The sequence below is a fragment of the Microplitis demolitor genome, chromosome 8, assembly GCF_026212275.2.
Source record: "Microplitis demolitor isolate Queensland-Clemson2020A chromosome 8, iyMicDemo2.1a, whole genome shotgun sequence".
Taxonomy (NCBI): Eukaryota; Metazoa; Arthropoda; class Insecta; order Hymenoptera; family Braconidae; genus Microplitis; species Microplitis demolitor.
The window spans coordinates 13,051,250-13,078,747 of record NC_068552.1 but is presented as its reverse complement, the minus strand read 5'-3'; the positions used below and the strand labels follow the sequence as shown (position 1 = coordinate 13,078,747).

The window sequence follows — 27,498 nt, the reverse complement described above, 5'->3', positions numbered from 1 at the left end:
AAATCACTAAATAATGCCAAGTTAAGATGTAACATTCTGCAATAAAACAGTTGATAGATCGGTTCAATTGATATAGATGTACTTAATACAAAAAAGAAATTGGTAAAAAGACCGAAATCATTAAAGTATCAAGTATTGGAAATTTTTTTTAATTAAAAGAGAGAAAAAAATCTTTTAGAAAATATACAAATGAAAAAAAAAATTAGTTGAACGTACTTGGTGTGCGTTATCGCAAGAAACTTGTTATGTCATAATTTGTAAATGTTTTACATCAGATGATATACTTATTTCGCTTTAATTATGCACACCAATCACGTTCAACTAATTTTTTTTTTTATTTGAATATTTTCTGAAAAATTTTTGTTTCTTTTTTAATTAAAAAAAATTCCAAATACTTGATATTTTAATGATTTCCGTCTTTTTTACCAATTTCTCTTTTGTATTAAGTACATCTATTCTAATTACATTTAAAAACTTATTAACGTGGAAATATTATTATGATTTATAATTAATAATAATAATAATAAAAGAATAAATATTAATTTAGTCAGAAAAACTTTAAAAAAAATTTCGGGACAAGTTATTCGCAATATCAAAGACCGCAACTATTTTTTTGCAATAAATCGGATTTCTCAAGCCAGGGTATATTTCCACAAAAGTATATAATTTTTTTTAAATAAAAAAAAAAATAGTTGCGGTTTAAAAGTTAAAAAGTTAAAAAGTTTTTGAATGTAATTTTAATTTTAATAATTTGAAATGTTTTAGAATTATTTTTGGAATTTAATTAAGACAAAAAATTTTTTACATGGTTTTCTTTAGACTAATTTATTATTAATTACTTTATATCATTTAAGCATTTTACAATAATTTAAAAATATAAACAAATTTTTTAAATTCCATTATAGCTTAAGACTTGATTACCTAATCAGTCAGTTACCTACCAAGATTTACCTTACCGACAGTTGAGCTTTTGTTCGACGTGATGTGAATTGTCTCTTTTTTGAAAAATTTAGCTTAGATACTTTTAAAGAGTTTGTTATTCATACTATTTGTTTTTTTCATGTTGGTAACAGGATTTTTGTTCAATTATCACATTTTACGATTGAAGTGTGAGTGTCATATCAATTTAGAGTTTTTATTTTGATTTGTACTTCATTTAGTGTAATATATAAGCTGTGGAATGTATATACTTTGATATTGACCAATTTTGCTTTTAAATTTTCTTGTATTTGTTGCGTTGGCTACATTTTCGTTCGGATCTCTCTTAGGCACCCCGGAGAATCCAAACAGACCATAAATTTAGCTCACAAATATTTACATTTGCCGCGCCGGGGTTTATCGAAATAAATTTAAACAAAGATTTTAAATAAATTATAATATTATTCAGTAGTTAATATATTAATAATAAACTTATCGTTAATATTATTATTTTTTTAAGTAAAATGAATCGTAGAACTAGTGATTCAAGTAAATCATCAGTTAAAAATGCTAGATGTTGTGCAAATGAGGTTATCAAAGCTAAAAATACATCTGTAAGTTTAAATCGTCAAGTACTTGATTAATTTGTTATTTATATTATTAAAAGAATAAGGAAAGTTTTGTTCCAACTATATTTATATGATAGAATAAGTTAATGTTATTAAATTTGGTATCGTTAGAAAAGTTTGGATTTGTGCCTTTTCATGGTTTAAACTCTTTTTTTATTGTCAAGTACCGAACTATATCACTTTATCTATATCATTCGGGTGACATTTAAATTACGCGGGACAAAAAGACGATTGAATTTATTTTCTTACAATAAATGAATATTTTAATTATTCTGTCACTGATTATGACTGAACTCATGTAACTATTATGTATATAATTAAGAGAAAATAAAAAATATTTTGTTTATGCCATGTCTTCTATGATAATAAAAGTTAAACAGATTCAATTTGGCATAAGTTAAAAAAAATATATTAGACGACTAATAAAAAAAAGTTTGACCATGTCTGGATTTTTTTAAAAGAATCCCATGATTATACAATCATCGAAGTCAATGTTAGTGAGTTAATGATGAGATTTGTCTCATTAAACTGCGATGATATTATAACTAAACAAAAAATTCTAAAGTTAATTGTAAAGTATAGATTTTAATAAACAGTAATACTTGAGCAGTCACGTAGTAATTGTAGGTTGCTTGTTATTATTAATATTTAATAATAATGATTATAAATATTTTTTTTTTAGAATTTACCTAAATCAAGCTCTAGTGGTGTCGTAGTTCTTGATAATGAGACGACTACTGTTGAAGTTACAGTTAAAAAAAGAGGGAAAAAAAGTTCATCAAATGTTGACAAAGTGACAGTAAGCAATGAAAAATTATCTGGTGACAAAAAACAATCTCATGGATTTGAAAATCATCACTGGAGTAGAATTTTACGCGAGCAAAATTTATCAACGCTCAAGCAAAATTATCGTCCGTGTTTAGCTAAATCCCAGCAGGAATTAAAAACCATCCAAAGACAACGGTCATCTGAAAATATTTATGAAAGAGAAACTAAAAAATTAACTAACCAAAGAAATTCATCGAAAAACCACAATAACAATAATAATGATTCAATGGATGACATTTCGTCAAAACAAATTACGCCAAAAAAATTGAATCGTGATAATAGATATTCTTACAACGGAGGAATGCCATCAGCTACGTCAACAAATAGTAACACTGAGTCGGTATTTGTAGTTGATCGTGGTGTTCAATGTGGTGGTATTTATGACGGAACAAATGATAATTTTCGTAAATTAAATCCTGTTAGAACTTTAGCATTTTTAATGAAAGAATTAGAAATTATTATTGGTGGTGGTAGAGCTGGTGAAATTTTAACTGAAATGGAAGATGCTCTTTTACGAATTCCTGTTGAATCAGGACAACCATCTCACATGGTAACATATTTCTTTTATTTTTATTTTTTTTTTTTTTATATTTATTCAATTATAAAATTTATTTTCATGAAACCAGCATCGAAACTTAAAGTTTCAGTCTTTTGCATTGATAGTGTCATTGCAAATGACAATTTGCGCTTACGAATGGTTGATCACTGCATTGATCTTAAATTAACTTGTTTCTGACTAGCTGCTAACAATGAAACTTTAAGTTCCAATGCAGATAATCATGAAAAATATAGTGTGTAACTCAGGGTAAAACACGGTTTCAGACTGCGGGTAATGCCAGCCAACTTCACCCTGATCTGAAATCGTTTTGTTTCATTCCTTGTCACAAAATATACTGTTATGATTTTATTTCTATTACAGGACTTAGAAACAATTGCTGCTAAAGCTAAATTAGAAGCTAATATAGCGAAATTAGAATCAACTTGTAAGACAATGGAAGAGGGATACAAATCTGTTCGTAAAGAGAATACAATACTTCAACAGTAAAATTTATTTATATATATATTTACTACTTGTATTATTTATTATTCATTTATTGAACTATTCGTTGTTTATTTTATTTATTTTTTTTTTTATTGATATAGACGGATCCAAGAATTATCAGGACTATTGAAACAAACGAAACAGCAAGAAAGTGAATTAGAATGTGAAATAAAACGATTACGTACTGATTTAAATGAAGCATTAAAAAATGATTTGGCAAGCAGAAAACTTATAAATGAATTACGAGAAGAGAATAGACAGATTGGTGTATTAAAAAAAGAATTGAAGGACGAAATGGAATTGACGCATTACTTAAAATTAGAAAAAGAAAAATTGACGATAATGTCTTCTTATAAAGACGCTGAATTTATTAAGCTTCGTAATGCTATCAAGTAAGTATATTATTAATTATGTTTTTTTTTTTTTTAACACCTACGTTTGAATTACAAATTTCAATGCCTGTTTAATCAATCAAAAAAGCTAATTTTAAATCGGTAAGATTTTCCAAGAGCACAAAACTTCTAATTTCTATCCGCTAAATTAATTACCTACAATTTCAGACTCCAGACATTTAAATTTTTATTTTCAACGCAAGTAATTAAGAAAAATATAATGCATGGCGCGAGATAAAACACTATTTCAAACTTCATAAATCAGACAACTGCATCATCGTTTGGAATCGTCTTGTTTCATCTCATGATTCAAAATTACTATTAATCTATTAGGTGTACAAAAAAGTTCTACCCATTTTTCAAAGATGGAGTTATCTAACAGCTATTTATAGGTTAGCTACGAATACGTATATGTATATGCACAGCTGTTTGTACTCTTTAAATTCATCAAACTTTTAATATATTAATCTTCGATATATATATTTTTTTATTAAGTTAAAAATGGAAGTAAGTAATGAGCATATCCGCCATTGTCTTTTATATGAATTTCATCAAGGAAAAAGTGCTGCTGAAGCTCAAAGAATAATCTGTGCAACTTATGATGACAGTACTTGTCGAAGATGGTTTCGGAAATTCACAAACGGAGATTTTAGTTTAAATGATAAACCACACTCTGGAAGACCTTCAACAATCAGTGACGAGAAATTGGAAGAATTACTGAATCAAGATTCTGCACAAACACAACAAGAACTTGCGAAAAAGTTAAACGTTACTCAACAAGCTATTTCTGAAAGATTACATGCTTTAGGTAAGATTCAAAAAGAAGGAAAATGGGTACCTCATGAATTAACTCCAGAACAACGAGAGAGACGAGTTGACACATGCCTGTCGTTGCTTTCACGACATAAAAAAAAAAGTTTTTTGTGGAAACTTGTAACAGGGGACGAAAAGTGGGTTTACTATGAGAATCCTAAACGTCGAAAACATTGGGTAGACCCAGGACAACCAACGACATCAACACCAAAACGTAATGTTTTTGGGAAAAAAATATTGCTTTGTATTTGGTGGGATGAGTGGGGCGTGCTATATTATAAGTTACTCAAACCAGGAGAAACCGTTACTGGAGAACGCTACAGTTGTCAATTAAAAAAATTAGCAGATGAAATCAACAGTAAAAGACGATTTGCGGGACAAAAACCTCGACCAGTGATACTGCAGCATGATAACGCCAGGCCTCATAGAAGTTCAATCGTCCACCACACTATAAATGATTTACAGTGGGAAGTTTTACCGCACCCGGCGTATTCACCAGATCTTGCACCGTGTGATTTTCACCTATTCCGTTCATTGCAAAATTACTTGGCTGACAAACACTTACAAAATGAAAACGAAATGCAAAAAACAATAGATGATTTTATTTCGACAAAAGATCAAGCCTTTTATCGCCGTGGGATCCATCAGTTGCCTGAGCGTTGGCAAAGGGTAGTAGATGCTGATGGTGGTTATTTTGATTAAAATTTGTATTTTATTTAAAATTTTTAAATATATTTTTTTTTGACAAAAAACGGGTAGAACTTTTTTGTACACCTAATACAAATTAGTTTTTTTTTTTTTTTTTTTAATCTCTCCTTAACTTAACACTTTTAATAGATTTCTGTACTGCGGCAGATTGTCTATGCAGTTATAACCTCATGTTCACGAAACGGTTTAAGACCAAACTTACGAATAAAAAATAATTCCGCCCGTCCAGACAAGCCCGCTTTTGAAACCGCTCGCAATGTAGTTATAGGTCTGTATAAACTTACTAGCCATTGGTTTTTGTCAGACCCCACACATCCCCTCGAGTAACGTAGATATACTACTATATATACCCTCAGTTCGATGTGACATCCCGTATCAGGCCCAACCAGTCTCACGCCCTCAATCATAAGACTAATAATTTCAATCACGGTTAACAAACTATAACACAAAACGATGAGTTTAGGGTATAACTCGTTTATATTTCTCATGATTGTTTAAATCTTCAGAACTCCCTTGTTTTTTAGTGTCTCGCTTGCACTACAGCAACATACTATAATTTGAATAGTGTCCTGTGAGCAAAATGCGCATAATAGAAGTGCTAACGGGTTAAAGAAAAAAAAAATAAAAGACAAATATAATTTTTGTGGTTGATAATTATAATGATAACGTAATGATAGACGCAGATCTTCAATCTTGATGTTTTGATACATAATATGTGTATTTAGTAAAAGCTGTTTGAATTTAAAGTTACAGCTTATATATAATATACAAAAAAAATATTATACATTATTAAAAATAAAAGTTGACTTTGAAAGTAGACTTATAATTAATGTAAAAAATTTATTTTTTTAAATTTTATGTTCTAGAAAAAAGTATTCTGAAACAGAGATAACCAATTTAATATTATTGCTTGAAAGTTTGTCTGCATAATACAGGAGGTGAATTTATAAATAAAGTGAATAAATAATAAACTAATTGAATTCAAATTGTTGCAGAGAGTTGCAAAATAACATTGCTGATCAGTTAGTGGGTCTGAGAGAATTCCCAACAGATAACGGAGTGATACTTCCGGATCATCATTCCACAATGATTGCCGGTAAAACTGTTTGTTCAACTCCATCGCCAACGTTACACAAATCACCTGAAGCACAAGTATGGCGAAATAGATCTGATTTATCAGACTCCACGATCAATCCACGTGATTCAAATGCACCTGCAACTCATCAACAAATACCACTATCCAATACAAATAACGAGACTAACAATGATAAATTTCAAGAAAAAACTCATTTAGAATTTATTAGTCTTGCTGGCGAGGAATCTTTGCATTCATTATCATCAAAAAGTAATCATGGTAAATATTTTTTTTTTTTTCCGTTTTATTTAATTTTATAAAATACTCATTACGCGAGGTAACAAAAAATTATTAGTAATATAAAGAATGTACTTTATATTAATCGGAAATTTTTTTAATTAATTGAACAATTTTTTTATAATTTTCTTCAAAAACTACATTTCAAAACGACAATTTTGAAGAAGCCTTTTTTTTTAAATTCATAACTTTTTTTAGTTGGGTAAAAAAATTATGATACTGAAGTTAGCTGACGACTAATAATTTTTTTCCAAAACGATAAATTATAAAAAAATATTTGAAACAATTGCACCTAGCCTTTTGAATATTCTTTTGTTTTATTTGAAAATAAAGAACGATCGATAATCGATCAAATTTATTGAAAGGAAATTTGAAAAAAATGTAGTTTTTATCATCAAAATGATAATAATATATAGCTAAAGGCCTTCTTTGAAATACGTCGAAGTTGCAAATTTCATATAAAAATATTCAGTAGTTTTTGCATGATGGGCGTTAGAAAAAAACACCTATTATTTTATAGATTTTATATATATATATATATATATATATATATATATATATATATATATATATATATATAAAGATTAATTATTGTCTTTAATTAATTTATATTAATAATAATAATTATTTTTTAGATTTAAAAAGTATTGATGAAGTGGATACAAGTAAAAATAATAATGAATCACAAGATAAACGAACAAAAATAAATTCAAAGTTAAATAAAGTAATAAGTAAAAACAAATCCAAATTACGTGGTGATAGTAAATTACAATTAACTAATGATAATGGTTATCATGATAGTAATATGTATTCAGTTAATTTTATAGACAAAGATATGGAGAACGAAATTAAAATAATGTATGAAAATATGAGACAGAAAATACGAATTCCTGTTAACGTACCAAGTCCGCCACGTAATTTTCCAAATCCCGATTGGAGTGACAGTACATTGCCTACGATGAGTATATCAGAGTCGACCTCTGCTTGATAAAATTAAAAAAAAAATAAAAATTAAATAATTTTTTTATTACTATGTTAAAAAATTTATTTCCTTATTTTTTTATTCGTAGTTTTTAATTTATTATCATTTCTAAAAATGTTGGTAACAATTTGTAAATAAAAACTATCGAGTATCAATCATTATTAAAAAAAAAATTAATGAGGTACTAAAAATAAAAAATGTTTGTGAAACAATTTGATATTTGTTAAAAAATAAAAGTTATTTGTTACGGCACATTGGACCAGTCTATTAGTTTTACAAAGCCATGAACAAAAATATTTCGACTTGTGTTTGTAGAATTAAAAAAAACAAAAAATTAGATACTAGACATCAGAAAGTCTAGTATCAGATTTGGTTTGTTTAATTTAAAATAAAAAAATTACTGCTTCTGCTGTTTATTTAAAAGAGTTTCACGTCTTCATAATAAAGTGTTTAATAAATAATAAAAAATTAATTTAAATTTAATATCGATGACTGCGGCGATCTGAATAATTAGCCGAATATTTGCTATATCGATCGCTACCACCGTCATCTGGATATTTTTCTTCAGCCTTGTAGTGAATTTCTGGTGCTGAGCCAACATGGCCTTGCCAGTAACGTGTCCAATAAAAATCTTCTGGGTTTATTTCACCAGGATGTTTGGCATTTCTAAATACGTGTACGCAGTATATCAAACTTCCTATGAGTGTTAAGAATCCAAATATGAGGAAGACTATGCCTAAGACCCTGAAGAAAAATATATAAATAAATTTGTTGTTTTTTTCACAATAACGATAAAACATAAAGATAAAATATTATTGTTATTTACCAGACAATAACTGGCTGGAATATTTGAATAACTATGACGAAGCCAAGTGTGACAAGGATAAGACCGAGGTTTATGAGCAACATGAGACAACACATTCCCTTAGTGTTGGGACAAAAAGGATTGGGAGTGGACATTGTTTCAATAATAATACCACCATGCCGGGAGGTTTTAGTCTTTACGGTTGATCCACCAGATCTCCCAGATCCACAGCTGTAATGACTGGGCGCCCTGTCATCTATTCTTGAACTGGGCACCGGACTGTGACGTGATCCGCGGCTATAAATCAACAATAATATCTGTTCATTGATATCATCTCTATAAATCCCTTATAATTATTTATACTTCAATAAAATATTGCTCATATATATTTACCTAATATCTGATGTCGTACGATAATTACTGTTGGTAATAAAAATTGGTATATTTGTTTCTGAACCATTATTTGACTGATTATGTCGATTATTATTATTATTGCTACTATTATTATTATTATTGCTATTATTATTATTATTATTATTATTATTATTATTATTATTTGGCGGTGAGTCTCTTGATAAATCAGAACCAGTATGTCCATTTCGTGATATATGTACCCGTTTATCGTTGTCTTTTTCATTTGTCGACCTGCGACTTTTTTGTTGTGAAGGTACCACGATTTTAATCTGTAATAATGTATTATTAAAATAATAATAATAATGATTACAATTACAATAACAATAGTAATGATAAATGCAGGAAGTATTTTTAGTGAAACGACGTTATTTTATGGACGAAAACCAGTTGTTGACCGAGAAAGGCGAGGTTTATCTTACTGGTGTGTGACGCGTAAGATAGAAATAAAGGTGAGAAAAAAAAGAGAAAGAAAAAGAATATATATATAGATATATAATAAGAATTATTACCACAGAGCTGGGCTTGTGGGCGATAGGATATTCTGATGAAGTTCGCACGGAGGTAGCACGATGACTCTCCTCACCATCAGTTGAGTAACTACGTTGCGCATCACCGCCATTGTGCACCAGGTACCCGTTGCTGTTATTGCTATTGCTATTACCGTGACGCATTGTTGCAAAAGCTCGTCAAAGCTTTTAATATTATTTTATTGTTGTAAATTTTATCTAGGATAATATTACAACTTATGAATCGCTTTCACGGCAGATCGATCACCGTCAGCCTCACCGTTGCTACACTTGATAAAACCTGTGGACATAAATAAATGTTAATAAACAAGAATATTAAGTAACAAGTACAATCTTTTGTTTATTGAAGATAGGCAAGGGGACAAGTGTGGGCGCAAGGTCAAGGGAGACACGCCTCCGAAGAGCCTTGTTCTCGATCCCAATGAGACAAAATAAACTTTAAATACACTTGAGCACAAATTGCATCGCTGTTCCTCATCTTAAATTTTACAATCTATCATTATTATCTACTCTTACATACATAAATAAATAAATATATTATTTTTTATTGTTACGACGGTTGTTCTTCTCATAATGATTTAACATTTTTTTTAACCCGGTAATTTTGCGGTGCGTTCTCCAGGTGCCGGGATAAAAGACCGCGCACCATAACCGAACCAACACCAACACGCCATATCAGCCCACAAAATACAAACTCGTCTTGCAATCAAACCAACAACAACAACATCAACATCAACAACAGTAACAACTACTACTTGCTCTTTACTTGTCTTAACTTGTATATATTTATCGAGATACTTTCTCTCTACTTGGTATACTCAGGTTGAGTCATCCTCGAAAGTTAAAATGCGTTCACAGCTCGTCGCCGGAACAAGCCACACGTTAAGTATGTAATTGACTAACTATAAAAGAAAAACGGTGTACAAACACACTTGCTATTATGACATAAGTCTAAATATTTTTATTATTATCATCATTATTATTCTTTATTTAAAATCATTACTGACAGCATAATTTCCCATAACTCATAAGTTATTACTCATTACCATTTACATTGCTAATATAATCGATGAATCTGTTGTATGTATACGTATATTTTTATCTCTATATAACATCGGCTGACTATTAAAATATATAATAATAATGTAGATTATTGTTGATGTTTTTTTTCATTCAGTATTTAATTTTTTTTTTATAGAGTGAACGCGTTTTTATTTCGGGTCAAGGACGTGAAAATAAATAGGATTCGGAATGCCAAGTCGATGTGCGGTCGGCATCTCTACTCTGGTTGTATTGCGAATCGGAGAGCTCGATGCTTGGACTACTGCTTGCTTCAGAACCGGAAATCACATTGCTACCTACCGAGCTTACTTTATTTTTTATATACATTTATTTCTTCTTCAACTTGTGTGTGTTCTATAACCAGACGTCTATTTTTTTTTATTTTATTTTATATACATAAACTACGTAATGCTCCAAAAATAGTATTATGACTGCTTGCGCCGTATCAAGTAATGTCTGTCACCAATATCATTTACCTTTCTAATTACCATTTTATCATTACATTTTTTTTTAAATTATTATTCTATATTTACACAATCTGATTTATCATATCATACTCATAAATTATATATGTATAAAAATATTTTATTGCTTAAATTATAAAGAATTCAAATTTCTCTTTTTCTTTTCCCGATTACCGTGTGGATTTCTTTTTTTTTTTTTTTTTTTTTTCATTATATAATCATGTAATTAAATTAATTATTATTATACATATATAATCATTGACTGTTTTTATTGCGATTTCGATTTCATTATAACTTTTTTTTTGCAGGTTCGAAGTCTTCTTTAATATAATTTATGAATTATTGATTATATAAATATGAAATTAAATTTACATCGTAATTTCGATGTTAATAATTTGGTACTGAAGAAGTATAAGTCAAAGTCGAAGAAGAAAAAAAGAGTGATAACAAAGAAGGAGTAGCGAAGAAGAAGAAGAAGAAGAAAAAGGATAAGAATAAGTCGGGTGGTATTAAATGATTTATGTATTAGCGCGCGAAGAAAACAAAACAATAGACTGAATATCATTAAATCAAAGTGACACGCTGAGAGAATATATATTTATAAATATTTGGTAACTTTAAATTCATTACAATACAGTGGTAACACGTCATATATGCATATATATAGATATATTTATAAATTAATGAATAAATAATAGAGTTATCACATAATAAAAAATAAATACTCACAGTGTTAAATATATTTTGTTGTTTCAGTAGAATATAAGTATGATTTAAGTCAATGACGTCGGCGATCCAGTTGTATAAAATGGATAGTCATGATGTTGATGATGATCATGGTCCAGACGTTGATAAAAAACAAAATTCGCGAGACTTGGATATGAATCCAGAATATTAAATAAATTATTGTAAATTTATTTAAATATTTACATAGACACAGACAGACGGACACGTTTGTTTGTTAAACATAAATATAATAATAATAATAATAAAAAATGAGGCGAATGAGTGTAGACGTCGCGGAATATACTGGCATACTAGCGAGTAGCGAGCAGCAACTAGTGTAGCATTAAAGCATTCTCATTGCGGGGAAAGGTGCCCATGAGACACTACTATATTTATGCTTCTTCCACCTTACGGCTTTACCTCCTTGCTACAACCTGTACCGCGGCCAAACCTTCTATAAGATACAAGAACTCTTTTAAGTGGGGGAGTTAATTCGCGCTACGATCTCTATATTCTTGTTAGTACTTCATTTTTATACTATTACTAGTTACTAGTATTTTAACAATAAATAATTTTATTATTTCTGTACTTAGTATTTTTAAAATAATAATTTTTTTATTGAAGATTATAATTACAAGGGTAAAAAAACTTTTGAAATTTAATTTTTTTAAGATTTTGCGTATTTAAAAAAAAGTTATGATTTTTCAAATAACTATTACTTTTTAAATTAATTTACTTATGAATAATAAAAAAAAAAATAATTATTTAAGTAAAATAGAATAAAATACAATGTGATTATTAATTTTATGGAATTTATAACTTGAAAATTAAAAGTTATGCAAAAATAACTATACAAGATACAAAAATATATAAAAAAATTAGTTACCTTGAAAAAAAATTGTTGACTATTCTATTAAACTTAAAAACATGAAAAAACGATCAACTTTTTTTAAACTTTTGAAAATTCAAATGAAAAATCAATGATTGACTTAAGGAGGACCACTAGTGTGAAATTTTGAAAAATTAATTTCTCTTTTTTTGCATATTTCGATAATTTATAGCTTCAAAAATAACACTACAATTTCTAGTGCATATCTCAAATGGTTTTTTTTGAGTTGCAGCCGTTTATCGATTCTAGAAAATACATTGTTCAAAATTGCTGCAGTTATAACTCAGAGATAAATCTTCAGATCAATTTGATTTGAATTGCAGCTTTTTTTTATATATGTTTCTACGTACCATGAACCTCCAGTTTTTCAATCGAATCAAAAATGTAATTTTGGCAGACAAAAACCATCAAATTTTCGCGCAAAATTTGAAGCTTTTTTTTAAAACTCCGCTATTTTGTTAAATTTCAATTTTTTTCTTAGACCGAGGGCCATGGAACGGGTAATAACTTCTAGTTTAATAAACTTTTTGGTTTTTTTGATTTCATGCATTGTGAAGGTCGTTATTTTTGCAGCAGTGGAGGAACTTTTTTTTTTGGAGCGTTGAGAGATTGTGAACAACTCGCTGAATTTTGAATCTTCTGGTTATAAAATTTATCTTGTATTCATTATATATATATCCCCAAATATATCCTTAAAACATTTAAATATTCCATGCAGTAGTTTTCTTTCAAAAAAATTCCCAAAAATAATTTTTTTTTTTCAGGCGATCACACTAGTGGTCTCTCTTGATACTATTGAAAAATGGCCTAAAAATAGTTTAAAATTAGCTTTGTCTGGTCGTACTTGGAATACGTACTGAAAATAAATAATGAAATTTATCATTATTAGCTGAGAGTCGAAAAAAGTTTACAAAAGAATATAAAAACGTTAATTTATAGTCAAATGTTTCCTTCTTTGTATTTTCAGATATCCAAAAAAAATTCGTCGTTGTGTCACATTTTAAAGCTTAGAATATTCAAGTCTTTTTCAACTTTTTTTTGTAAGTTATTAAGTTTCTAATAAAATTCTTGTCATGATATAAAATTAACTTCAAATTTAAATTACTTAATTACTGAGGCTGATATTAAGTGTAATAATTTATTTATAAAAATTAATTATAATTCTACAGGATAATTATAATTTTTTTACATCATGTTGTGGTAATTCATGTGTTTAATAGAGTTGTACTTTTTTATGTATCTTGAATGTTGATGAGTTCCAATAAATTAAAAGATTATATATATTTTTTGGGTGTAACTCATTGATATTCAATGAATATTCTTTACATGCCTATGGAATTGGTTAGTCTTGACTACACGCAGATGCCGCTTATATTAAATGAATCTTCTTTTCGAAGAGAAAATATATTATTTGCAGTAATGACGGTCTTTGAGAGTGAAACTTTTTGGTACTTAAGTTTCACTTGGATATATTTTCTTCAGCTGGTGACAAACTTGATAATTTTTTTTCAAATAAATAAAGTTTCAAGCAATACGTAAGTTTTATCTTTTGTAAAAGTGAAGAGAAAATATTGTACGTGACTGAAATAATGTCATGATTTTCAATGTAAGAATATTTAAACGTTTTCTTGCACGTGTTTATGACTTAATTACATCTTATTTAAAATAACTATTAATTAAAAATAATAAACTATTTATATACAATTTTTTTTGTTTTAATGTGAATGATTTAATTAAAGTAAAACTTTTATTTTTAATTACTTACCATCTCTCAATAAAATGTAAAATAATTTAATTTACTTTTCTTTAATGAATATTTTAATTGTTCAATTTTTTAAATTTGTCAGAAAAAAAAATGAAAATTATTGGTCATAAATTTAAAATTACGAAAAAAAATTGTTACCAAAATAATGATGAGTGTGAATGTAGCAGACATCAAAAAAATTTAAAATTATTAATAAATAGAGTAAATAATTAATAAAATAAAATTAAAAAAAATGCGCATTTAAGAAATTTTGAAATTATTAAGTGCATTTTTTTATAAATATTATTTTTTAAATTATTTTTTCTATTTATTTATAATTTAAAATTTGTTTGATGTCTGCTACATTTACACTCAAATAATGACACATTTTTTAAGGCTCCATGACAAGTGATCACACAACAATCGATCTCACAAACAACTGATTCCACAGACTCTAGATCCAACTGACAACTAATCTTTTAATTCATCAGTTTCATTAAGATCTTCATTATCATCATCTTTAAAATATTTATTTTCATCATTTTAAACCGTATGTCGATGGGATCAATTTGTAGAGATCACTTGTCGTGGTATACAGTTGTTGGGATCAGTTGACGTCACACCGTTTTTTAATTTTTTGATAAAAGATTTAACAAAAATTCATTTTTTTGTTAAATATAGTTATGTATGTAGCATATTTATTTTTACTTTCAGCTTACGGGCCAAAAGTGCCATATGCTAGTCTATTTATTCAGACTTATTTGATAAGTTAATAACCTATTTTATCTTATACTATTCTACTTTTAAAAGTAATAAAAGGTAAAAGAAATAATGAATAATTTTACCTTGACAACTCATTGTTTTATTGTTTTGTAATACAGTAAAATAATTAAAAAAAGAGAGAAATGAAATGTATTTAAAATAATAAAAAAAAAGAATAATTTGGAATGAAGAGACTCGCGATCGAGGCGGGATTGTTATATTGCAGAGAGTATCAGTGTTTGACAACGATGAGTAATCAAAACTTCTGATACTGACGAACACAATGCGTGGGTTTAGCCGAAGAGATTGTTTCCGTTTTTTTTTTTTTTTTTTTTTTCTATTAATTTAATCGAATTTAAATATTAAATCCTGGTAGATAAAATTTATTTATTCTCGACGACAGTCTCAACATTCTCACTTAAGGTACGACGAAAACACGAATGCGTGCAAGTTGATTACAATTATTAATTTTCTAAATTCTAAATATCTGAATGCATTAAATTTTATCTATTACTATTATTAAATATACTGGAATTATATATTTATTAAATTCCTATTACGTTTAAGTTATTTTTAATGAAAAAATAAATTTTTTAAATTAATTTCTTTTCATAAAGTTCATGATACTAATTTTACATGCATTCAGAGTTTAACAATATATATGTAATTATTAAATTACCGAATTTTAAATTTAGTATATAATATTGTCAATATCTTATCAATGTACTGAATCATTCATAAAATCAAATAGTGAAACAAACTCTAGATGTTAACCGCAATGGCCTCGCCTTGTATACAATTCAAAGACATTCAGTGACATAAATAAAAGTTGACATTGTCTTATAATTAAAAATTAAAATATATATATATATAATATTAAAATAATATAATATACAATTGGATTAATTGATTAAACCCTTAGCCTTAAATAAATCACGCATAAGCCCTTTCAAGTATCCAATCTCACGTTTCAATTCGCTGACTTGATCCTTGAGTTTAGTATTAATATCCTCTAGCTCTTGTTGCTCGCCTACAATTTCTTTAACTTCAAGCTTTTTCTTCATACGATAACGCGTAGCTGCGTTTTTATTTTGTTCCTTTTTACGAACTTTTTTATCTTCAATCGGACGTGAATAGGGCTTACGGCGATTACGTGTTACTTTTTGATTACGTTTACCATAATTACTGTTACTACTGCTAGCTTTGCTACTGCTGGTGCATGAATCAATAGTCCAATCAGGATCATCAACTGAATCCTCAGAGGACAAATAACTGCTGACAGTGCTATTAACTGGACTTGATGGTGAGATTGATTCAGCACATGATCTAACATATTCATCAACAGCTGCTAATTCACTTGCTACATCACCAGCAAGTGGTGATAATGATACATTTTCGGCATTCCATTCACCAGATATTTGACCTAGATATGATGACCCATCCTTGTTTATTGATTCTTCTTGAATAATATGCAATTGTTGAAGTGGTTGCTGATTAATATGATCAGCAGTTGTAGTAATTATTGAATTGTTATCAGTAGATGGGTATACAAATTCAATGTTGGGTGAAGACAAAGCTGTTGGCTCTAATCCAACAAAAATTTGTGGAGTATCAATAGACAGTTGGTCAGTATTTATCATTGGTGGTGACTGCGGTGGAGTCAAAGCTGAGCTTCCAGATGGATAGATCTGACGACATGATTCTACACCACCAAAGACAGTCTCAAATTCTTGTAGAAATGATGGAGTTGACTGTATTTGGGGCTGGGGATAAATAATTGATTTGCTTTGAATACATTCTGATGAAAGTTCGTCAAACAATGACTCCACTCTATCTTCGAACCAACCAGGCAAGGGCTCTGCAATGAAAAAAAAAATAAGATTAATAATATATTTATTAACAAGGATAACTATATAATTTATTTTAAACTAATCAAACAAGGTAATTTATATACGCAAGTGTTAATGATAAAAAAAAATGATTTATCATAAAAATTATTACAGTATCAATATAAAACAGCATAAACAATTAGTGGGAGTGGCACATTAACATAAAAGCTAATATTATTAATTTATGTGCAGTTTAACAATCGAGGAAAACGAGAATATATATATTTTTTTTTAAATAAATAATTAATTAATTAATAAAATTAAGAATCAGTGTCCATGAAACTTCAAGTACGCCAAGCTTTATTAATTAAATAATACTTATCATCAATTATTTTTATAACTACACTTTTTATTATATTTGTGGTAAAGTTGTGAAATTTTTTAACTGTTAAAGCAAACTAACATTAACTATTTAATCCAAAAAAAAAATTAAATAGATAAGTTACAGAAAAAGATATCGTTTATTTTAGTTTTATTTAGTTAGTTCAAATTTAACAGCAAGTTTAAACAAAAATATATCAAGGTTACGAGTTTATATAAATATTAGAATGTGGACTAATTAAACATTAGAAATAATACAAAAATTAACAAAAAATTGTGAGTTATCAATTTGTGTTAATGAAGATATTAAAATATTTTTATATTTAAATTTTATTATTATTATAAATATGAGTGGAAAATTTTACGCATTTGCTTAATGCATGCAGGGGTTAGTAAGAAATTATCATTTGTGATAGAGTTTAATAAAATCTAGGCCAATGAGTATTATAATAATTATTATAATTGTTATTAAATTAAAGAGTAACTTTAATATCGATTGTTTTTGTCTATTTAAATATTATCGATCTATATATCAAAGGAGATCACAACTCCTTGTGCAACAATCATCACCCAGTTAATATTTATCACTTTTAGCCTAGTTAATTACGTCAAAACTTATTTATTACAAATGTTAACTTAAATATAATTATTATTTTAAATGTAACCAAGTATACTTATTATTATTTATGTAATAAAAAATATTATTAATGATTTAAGATGATTTTTTTTTAAGTTATTAATCAACATTTGTAATAATTTATGGGAATCAAGTTTTTATATTATTAATCATTGAATTGATAATTATTGCAACACTAACTTAACATACTGAAAAACTAGTATCATATTTTTTATGTTTATAAATAATTATTTATTTACAATAGCTTATAATTTACTTATCATTTAGGTAGGTCAGAATGTTATTTATCAATTAATAATTGTATTTTTTATTATACATAAAATTTTAATGACGTAAATTAAAAATTAATTACAAAATTAATGTAAATTTAATTTTAAATTTTAATTCAATAAATTACTAGCTGTTAGGAGTGAAATTTTTTATTTTAGAGAAAGTAATGTAAGAAATTCATCGTTTCGTGTGTAAATATTCTTTCCATACATAATTATAAATATATGAATCTGAAATTTAAAATATTTGGAGATTGGTTAAATAAAATAGCAAGAGAGAAGAGAAAAACATACCACTATAACACATAGCAGCCATCATAATTGCGTAGTTTTTTTAAAAAAAATGTCTAAGTATGGTTCGAAAATTATATTTTGCAACAGCAGTAGCAATAGCAGCAGTAGTATCAGTAATTTAGTGTATAATAGTTTAGTTATCACAATTAAGTTGTACAAGATTAACAATAATAATATTAACAATAACAATAATAATAATAGACCAGTGGTAAGAGAAAATTTGTCAACTTGATTTAGTAATAACCGTAATAATATCGATATTATCAACGTCTTTTTACAAGTTTTTGTGAATTCACAATTATTTCTCGGTTCCACGTGTAAAGATACGCGAACTGCATGCTAATGTGTAATATAAATCCACTGCAACATTTAGATGATTTATTTAATGCACGTATCACTTTTGAAGATGCCAGTATCACCAAGTTAATTATTAATAGTTGTACATATAAACTGGTAATTTTATTCAATTACAAGTACGTTAACTTAATAATTTTTTTTTGTTCTTTAAAGATTAGATCAACGAAATTACAACACTGCTTATGGAATTTTTTTCTTTGTTATAGATAAGAGATTATTTGTTTTAAATAAAATTATGTGTATTCTTCTTCCATCCAAGAGTAATTTAATTTAACTCTGAATAAATAATTGACGCACGTAATAATGTGTAAACACTGAGAGTTTAATAATTATTATAGCAGTACACTGAGTAAGTAGTGTCTGAATAAATTCAACACTTTGATGAAATGATTTTTTTTTACGCAGAAACTTGAAGGCATGTATTCCGGATAGACAACTGATCACACGTGACAACTAGTTGTTTAAATATCCAGTTATTGTTATTATTACTTATGTCTGTATATTTATTATTATTATTGTTGTTGTTCTTTTTTTCTTTAACGACGACGGAGGTAATAATAATAATTGGTGTTGTTTTATATAAAAATAATATTTGAGAGGTATGTGAATAGCAATGACGACTTGAAATAACTGAGCTGGTGACAACGAGCTGTCGAAGTGATTAAATAAAATAAAGTAGTAGGGGAATAATAAAAAGAGAATGAATAAAATGAATAAGTAAAGTATATTGCAATCATAAGAAGACTGTGTGTAGTTGACCCGAACATTAACAGACTACAGACACTGACTCCTACTTTAACTTATCTTTGGACTTTCCCTCCACGCTTGTATATTATGTATATATACACATACAAATATAAAAGAATATTATAAGATATTATATATTTCATTCCATTAGTTTGTATTGGCTCGTATTCCGTTCGTTTAACTTGGTTACACTGATTTCTCCCTACTCGTATATACTTATACATATACATATACTTAAAATATATATATATATATATATATATATATATATATATGGATATGTATATATTTCCCACTTGATGGCATACCTTGGGAATTAACTTGTTCCCTAAAGGCTAACCAGTTTGTCCCACTCTTGAGAATTTTTTTTATTATGGATTTTAAAATCAGCGTGATAAAAACACAAGTAGTTTAATTATTTATACATATATATTTTTAGCATTCGATATATTTTTCGTCTGAGGTATAAAATATAAACGTCTTACGATTTTGTTGGGACAAATGCATCAGACATGATTGTCAAATTCATTTGACATAATTTTAAAATTTATTTTTCGTTTACTTTTTATTTGACCTAATTTTTTTTTCTCACTCGATACTATCTGGACTTTTTTTTATTGAGATTTACTTTATTTGCTATTAATATTCCAAGGACTTTTAAATGATAATGATACGTAAGCACTCATTTGCATGATTGATATCAGTCTAATGAGTGAGCGATTAAGGAAAATTAAAATTAACAATTCTTGGAAACGGTTAAAAATTTTTAAAGTGCTTCAGATAGTTGATGCTTGATAAGATATTTATATAATATTTAAAAATTAAAGGACTGTTTTAAATAAAATTAGTACCTTCTTTAACCAATTCATCCAATTGCTCTAAAAGTTTGCTAGCAACTTGTGCACGCGTTGGATTTTCGTCGTATAATTCAGGATCAAGGACATCGTTTATTAATGTTGAGGATTTATCATCGATAGAGATCCAATCGTCTTCGGCTTCGCCTATTGAAGTCCCACTAGGGGAATCTGGCTCCGCCTTCCATATCCACTGCTCGTGTAATGACATTGCTGTTGTGATAGCAAGTCTCTTCTAAGTGTATTGATAATTGAGAAAAATAAATTTGTCGCGTCGCGAGGACGTAACTCGAAAAAAACGCCATTGTGGCTCTGTAAAATATTTAAAATTAAATAAGTTATTATATTATAACTCACAGTGTTAACAATTATAGTTAAATAAATTTGTAATTATTAATAATTTTCATAAGTTCACAGCTTATCAAATATAACATTTTTTTTTAGTCGATAATTCTACTTAATAACTAATGTTAGTAATTAGTAATAGTATAATTGACGTTTGTTATAATAATTACTAAAAATTTCGACATTTTTCTTATCAGTTAACTGACGTATGTCCTCATTAAGTACTAGAAAATAATTCTGATGATTTTTAAAATTTTTCAATTATATTTTTACGGCTCCACACATTTTTAAAGTTTTAAAATGTTAATGTCATTTTTTGTATTTATAAATCAATCCATTTAATGTTCAGTTTTACGGCGGATTGGAGAAAGTTAGAGTAATAAAATCAAAATTACAACTGATTCAGTAACAAATTCCAAATTAAAAATCATATAATTGTTTATTGATGTAAGATGGAGACTGGGGTATGAAAGGTAAATTTAAAATTAACACAATAAATTATAAATTTTCAATAGCCGACGTATACATACTTCAATTATTTAATCACTATAAAATAGTATTTTACTCCGAAATATGTAAATACATAAATATGATTCTGAAGTTAGCATACAACTAACAATTTTCGATTTTTTTTTTCAACAAATCAATTAAAAAAAAAAAATGAATAAAAAAAATGCACACGTAGAAAATTTTGAAAAATCTACAGGTGCAATTTTTAAATATATACTTTTTTTTATAATTTATCGTTTTTTAAAAAATCAAAAAATTATTAGACCTCAGCTAATTTCAGTATCATAAATAAATGTACCTGAAGATTGGAACGTTCTTCGCACAACAAAAATTAAAAAAGTTTAAGTAATTTCACTGCTTAAAGGTGACTTAAGGCTACTTCCGGAAGTTGGAGCGTGGCCTGAAATTTTCGGCTGACATACTAGCACTTGTGCGAATCATTTCAAAAATCTAGAACCAGTAGATTTTTTACTTTTCGTTTTGTTTGTTTATTTTAGCCCCGCGAAAAACTTTCCGATTTTCAGGTACATGTAAATAAATACATAGAGTCAGAATACTATCCAAGGACAATTCTTTTGAAATAAAATAAAATGTAAGTAAATCCAAATAACAATCTGAACAAAACGCACTAATTTAAAAGCAACATTACATTTCTTTATACGTAATAGAGTTTTGAATAGAGGGATTTACAGATAATATTTTTTCCAAGTTTTTCACCCAAATGAAAGCTTTTATCACGGATACATACCAAGGCTCGATGCATCACTCTGCTATTCAACGATCTGGGGTTTAATTTTGTAAAAATTTTTATTTGTTTGCGAAAAAAATTTGGAAAAAAATCTCCATTTACTGTACAAGTGCCACAAGGAAAATTTTGTTCTTTCATTAGAGTGCAAAAGAAGAAAAAATACCTACTCCTCTTAAGGGATAACGTCAACCGAGTTTCAATTCAATTTAATTCACGGACAAACACTGGAAACCTAAAATAGAGAATCTTTAACGTTTTTTAAAACCTTAATAGAGAGCTAAAAATTTCATATTTTCAAAAATTCTAATTTGTCTACGAGAAAAAAATTGTTTTAAAATTCCCATTTACTCTATGAGTGCAACAAAAAATCCCGTTTATTTTTCTGAGTGTAAAAAAGAAGTCCGGTGGCGTTTCCTCTTAACAATAGAAAAAGTATTATCTGAGTTATTACATACTTGGGGATTAAATATATCTAGTGATATGTAAAATACCAAATATGAGTCTATTAAAAATGGGTGGAGCTCCACTTGTACGTGCGTACCGAAAATTTATATACAATATTTCAATAAAGATTATTAATAATTTTTAAAGTTTAAAAAAAATGACTTAATTAATGAACTAAAAATTTTTTAATTAAAAAATAATAAATTAGGTTTTTAAAAAGTAAATATTTTATCAGTATGAATTAAATTTGACATACGTAATTATTTTAAAAATTTTGTCAATATTACGCACATGTGCGTTTGTTTTCGTTTTTAATCTAAAATATGTACAAAAAATGTGTGTAGTTTAATATCAATGACGAATTGAATAATCATTAGATAAAAATTATTTGAAATATTTCAAGTTAAATATATGTACGTATATAATATAAATATAAATATTGAAGTTGAAATTTTTCTAAATTGAATTTAATAAAAATAAATGACTATTTTTTAAAAATATCTACAGGTCATTACTCTGGTCATTGCGCAGCAAGTGTGTCGACATATGTCGACACAACTTTCTAATTTGTAAAAGCGCGTACTTTAAATAGTAAATAAGTTAATAAAAATAATAATTTATAAATATATTAACTGATAAATTAATTATTCCTAATATAATGCATTTATTAATTAGTGTACAGGTTTGCAAAAAATGATGCAATAATTCGGTGTCAGATTTAAAAAATGAAATTTATAAAAAATGCCATTAAATTTTACTATAAATTTAAATCGACTTATCAATAAAATGACAGGTACGTACTGATAAGTTGATTGTAATGACTGAATAAATATATGTATAATTAATTTATATATGTAGCATATTACAACACGAGGCGATGAGTCACAATAACAAAATGGCGGTACGCGACCGAACTTTAAACCCGGACGTAAGGAGAATGTGAAATAAATTATTTTTACATATTTTCATGTTTTCTATTATTTAATAAATATAAAATTTATGTACTCACACCATGATTACTTTAGTTGTAAAGGCACACTTGCGTGTGCAAGCCGGATTCCGACTAGTTACTCATCTTTACGTCCTTTGGAGCGAAGAAAAGTTAAAAAACACGTCTGATTTCGAATTATCATGGAAGATGAATAAGAAATAATAATGAACTTGAGTTTGTGAACGGCGACTACGCATGTCTGTCACGTGACATACTTAAAAAAATGCCCCTACTCTTATAATTTTAAATATTTTATTTTCTACAATTATATTATCAAAGTTATATTAAATTTACTTAGTTTTTCTTTTTTTAAATATTGACTTTTATTATTGGTGATGTATAATAATTTATTAGAAAAGTAATATAGAAGTGAAAGTTACAAATAGTTTGAGGTTAAAATGGAAGTTTGAGCGGAAAATTTTAAAACTAGAGAAAAATCACTTACTTAAAAATTAAAAATAAAAGACAATCCGAGTAGATAAAATTTGTTTTTAGGTATTTAAAATAAATGAAATATATATAAAAGTGTTTTATTTTTTATTTTGTTGACTAGTATATTTAAAATTTTTTTATCAATAGTAAAATTCTGTAGTTTGTTTTTTAAATGAGTGCGAATGTAGCAGATATCAGACAATTTATAAGTTTTAAATAAATAAATAAAATATCTCAATTATCTAAATACGCATTTTACAATTTTAATTCAATTTTACACTTTATTTATTTATTCAAAAATTTAAAAAATTGACATTATTTAAATTATTTTTTAAATGAAAATTTAAATACTCAAATGATTATAAACTATTTCTGTCAAGTTTCTTAATCAGCTGAATTACTGTAAATATATATTATAAAAATTTGTTCATAATGCAAAATAACAAAGTATTTACACAAATTTGTGATCAATAATACATGTTACCAATTTACAATTTAAGAAAGCACTGTGATTGAAGTATACTCTCTAAATATGAATTAGTGAATATTCACTTATTTCACTTATTCGTGTTTAAAGAGTAAGCAATATGTAAAAACTGTAAAATGCAGATAGCGTTAAATATATAAATAAAGAAATTTCGTAATGAGTGTGAATGTAGCAGACATCAGACAAATTTAAAATTATAAATAAATAGAGTATATAATCAAAAAAATAATATTTATAAAAAATGACCTTATTAATTTTGTAATTTTTTAAATGCGTATTTCTTTAAATTTTATTTGATTAATTATTCACTCTATTTATTATTAATTTTAAATTTGTCTGATGTCTGCTACATTCACACTCATATCTTATAATTTTGTTTTATCCGACTTATAATTTAAGTGAAACAAATATTTTTTTGGATAAAATTTTTTATCAAACTAGAAAAAAATATTTTCACAAAAATTAACATCCACTAAAGAAATTAAATAAGTAATTAATAACAAAATAATATTAGTAACAAATATATCCCTTTATTGTAATTTGTAATTTATTACAATTAGTTGTCAAATTCTAAAATTTAGTCGATGCATTGATAAATTTCAAAGTATTGGCAAAAAAAAAATATATAGAATCCATCTTTATTAATAAGACTAAAAAAAGAATATGTCAAACTTATAAATTAATTAAACAATTTATTTCAATTTTAGTTTAGAAATATTTTTTACTTTGTGTCAAACTGAGTGTGAATGTAGCTGACAATTCTCATTTTAAAAAATTTTTAAATACGTGAATTAAATGTAAATCGAATAAAATTAAAAAATTGCGCGTTTATAGAATTTGAAAAACAATATGTGCATTTTTTTTATATTCATATTTTTAATTGTCGAATTCGTTTATTTGTAATTTAAAATTTTTCTCATATCTGCTAAATTCACATTCATTAAACTTTCGTAAATTAATAAAAGTGTTTTAATAAAAACAAACTATTTGCTAAGTTAATAATTTTAATTTATAATTACCTCTGCTTTTTTTAATATAGAAAAATGTAATTAGTCGTAAGTTATTGACATTGTAATCGAATTATTAATGATATAGAGTAGTTTTAGTATAAAAAGCAAATTGAACTTTTGAATTATTAATTTAGTGACGTTTGGCTGATAAATTTAGATTTCATCAAACTCTACATCACTTTTAATTTAAATAATGAAAAAGTTCAATATCTAATAACATATTAATAATAGTGAGATAGTTTATACAAAAATATACTGTTATAAATAAGCTTTCTCTTTCCTATGTAATTTAATCTCTCAATGCAATAAAATAAATAAAACAAAGAAATCATAATTTATAAATTAATCTTAAAAGCGATTATTAATTTAAATAAAATAAATATGCAGCGTAATTAATCATTAATTTAAAAAAAATAATTTAAAATATCTATATTGATAATTATTAAGCTAACGATAATTTAAATGAAATATTAAACACAAGTATGATAATAATTAAAAATAATAAATAAAATGATGTGTGTTAATAAAACAATAAATATTAATTTTACATTTGTTTTGATTATTATTTTGTTGTATTAGTTATTTACTAAACTTTATTTTAAAAGATAATTTGCGCAATAAAATTTTTATCAATTGTCAATGTAATATGTGCAAATAAACAATTTAATTTTATTAATATCATTATTACTGTACAATTATTAGTGTTCATGTTTACTTTGTATCGCTTGTTACACAACTTGATCATTTGTATCTATTGTACATTATTTATTATTTCATTTTATAATATGGGTATATAAAAATTACTAATAAATTTCTACTATATCATTATAATATAAACTATATTATGTATAATCACGATGAAAATTTTTTTTCTTCATTTTATTTATAACATTCATTATTAATTTTTTAGATTAATTAACAAACACTACATTTCCGAAGTGAGACTTATGATTATGCCTTGTTTTTAAAAATTTTTTTTATTGTTCACAATCAACGATAAAAACTTTGTAGATTATTTTGAACTTCATCCATATATTTGATCTTGTATTATCACTAATTTTAGTACGGTAATTTTGAAAAATAATATAATTAAAAGAACACTTTATGACAGTGGCAATAAGCAAACGAAAATAGATAATAACAATAATTGTTATTGTTGTTATTATTATTATTATTAAATTTACAATCATATATCATTTTTTTGTAACAATTTTACGTATCGATTTACCTGCCAACGACATTCTAATTATTTAAAAAAACGCTATTTATTACCAACTATTTGACTTTTCAATAATTATTGACATAGCATTGATGTGATGTTTAAGTTTTTAAATAAAAAATATATTTATTTATTATTTAAACAAAATAAAAGAACGTCGTATGAGGATTACTTAATCGAACACGAAGTGGCTATTTTATAAATATAATAATTAATAACAGTACGTTGTAAAATGAAAGTAATTATAGTTTTTTGTTTTCTTGTTTCTTTTAAATACCAGAGATTCATTAAACAATGTACAATTTATTTTAAATATATCGCTTCATCAATTCATACAGACATATTTCATTATAATTATTATTTATATTTATTAATATACTTATATATATATATATATATATATATATATATATATATATATATATATATATATATGAATATATATAATTATTGTTTTGTTATTTATTTATTGTTTGTTTGTTTATTTGTATGAAACCCTGAGACTACAATGCTATTGCCACGACGAACTTTCGCTTGGAAGCAAAAAATATTTAGAAATAAAACTTATGAAAATAATTAAAAAAAAAAATCAATAAAGAATGGATGCAAAAATCTTTATGTAAAGTTATCAATATCAAAGATATTATTTTAAATGATGATTTAAAAATATATTTATGTTTCTATTGAACACTTAAAGATGAGTAATTAATGACTGTTTTTAAAAAAATAATAAGAGTGACTTACATAGTATTTATGTACTTTTTTTTTTAGTTATTTATCAAAGCGTATTATGAATGAGACTAACTCAACTATGTATGCTGAGTTTATTACTATTTGCAATAATAATTATTTTAAATAATCCATGAA

General features: G+C 26.3%; 3 protein-coding genes across 4 annotated transcripts; 1 reads left to right on the top strand and 2 right to left on the bottom strand.

Moving 5' to 3' along the window:
• Positions 1–1,064: 1,064 nt before the first annotated feature.
• Positions 1,065–7,794, top strand: LOC103572899 (putative mediator of RNA polymerase II transcription subunit 24). Its single transcript, XM_053741278.1, has 6 exons — positions 1,065–1,532; positions 2,230–2,925; positions 3,295–3,416; positions 3,519–3,809; positions 6,326–6,684; positions 7,338–7,794. The coding sequence occupies exons 1-6, from the start codon at positions 1,443–1,445 to the stop codon at positions 7,688–7,690; spliced, it is 1,911 nt and encodes a 636-aa protein (XP_053597253.1). The 5' UTR covers positions 1,065–1,442; the 3' UTR covers positions 7,691–7,794.
• Positions 7,795–7,882: 88 nt separating this feature from the next.
• Positions 7,883–12,080, bottom strand: LOC103572890 (rho GTPase-activating protein gacZ). Its single transcript, XM_014443401.2, has 5 exons — positions 11,686–12,080; positions 9,413–9,710; positions 8,883–9,172; positions 8,511–8,786; positions 7,883–8,428 (listed from the first exon to the last, which is right to left on the bottom strand). Exons 2-5 carry the CDS (start codon positions 9,572–9,574, stop codon positions 8,164–8,166), a joined length of 993 nt encoding a protein of 330 aa, XP_014298887.1. The 5' UTR covers positions 9,575–9,710; positions 11,686–12,080; the 3' UTR covers positions 7,883–8,163.
• A 3,312-nt stretch (positions 12,081–15,392) lies between these two features.
• LOC103572891 (activating transcription factor of chaperone) lies at positions 15,393–23,644 on the bottom strand. Of its 2 annotated transcripts, XM_008551693.3 has the most exons (3): positions 23,502–23,644; positions 20,443–20,757; positions 15,393–16,935 (listed from the first exon to the last, which is right to left on the bottom strand). In XM_008551693.3, exons 2-3 carry the CDS (start codon positions 20,654–20,656, stop codon positions 15,980–15,982), a joined length of 1,170 nt encoding a protein of 389 aa, XP_008549915.1. In that variant the 5' UTR covers positions 20,657–20,757; positions 23,502–23,644; the 3' UTR covers positions 15,393–15,979. The 2 variants fall into 2 exon arrangements, with proteins under 2 accessions (XP_008549915.1, XP_008549917.1); XM_008551695.3 differs by lacking the exons at positions 20,443–20,757; positions 23,502–23,644 and adding an exon at positions 18,488–19,580.
• Positions 23,645–27,498: the final 3,854 nt, after the last annotated feature.

Bases quoted from the DNA above. Each gene is read 5' to 3' on its own strand.
- LOC103572899 (XM_053741278.1), top strand. From the start codon at position 1,443: ATGAATCGTAGAACTAGTGATTCAAGTAAATCATCAGTTAAAAATGCT. The intron at 1,533-2,229 runs GTAAGTTTAAAT...TTTTTTTTTTAG, and splicing joins TCAAAGCTAAAAATACATCT to AATTTACCTAAATCAAGCTC. The intron at 6,685-7,337 runs GTAAATATTTTT...ATTATTTTTTAG, and splicing joins ATCATCAAAAAGTAATCATG to ATTTAAAAAGTATTGATGAA.
- LOC103572890 (XM_014443401.2), bottom strand. From the start codon at position 9,574: ATGCGTCACGGTAATAGCAATAGCAATAACAGCAACGGGTACCTGGTG. The intron at 8,787-8,882 runs GTAAATATATAT...GTTGATTTATAG, and splicing joins CGTACGACATCAGATATTAG to CCGCGGATCACGTCACAGTC. The intron at 8,429-8,510 runs GTAAATAACAAT...ATTTTTCTTCAG, and splicing joins TTCCAGCCAGTTATTGTCTG to GGTCTTAGGCATAGTCTTCC.
- LOC103572891 (XM_008551693.3), bottom strand. From the start codon at position 20,656: ATGTCATTACACGAGCAGTGGATATGGAAGGCGGAGCCAGATTCCCCT. The intron at 16,936-20,442 runs GTACTAATTTTA...TTTTCATTGCAG, and splicing joins GGATGAATTGGTTAAAGAAG to AGCCCTTGCCTGGTTGGTTC.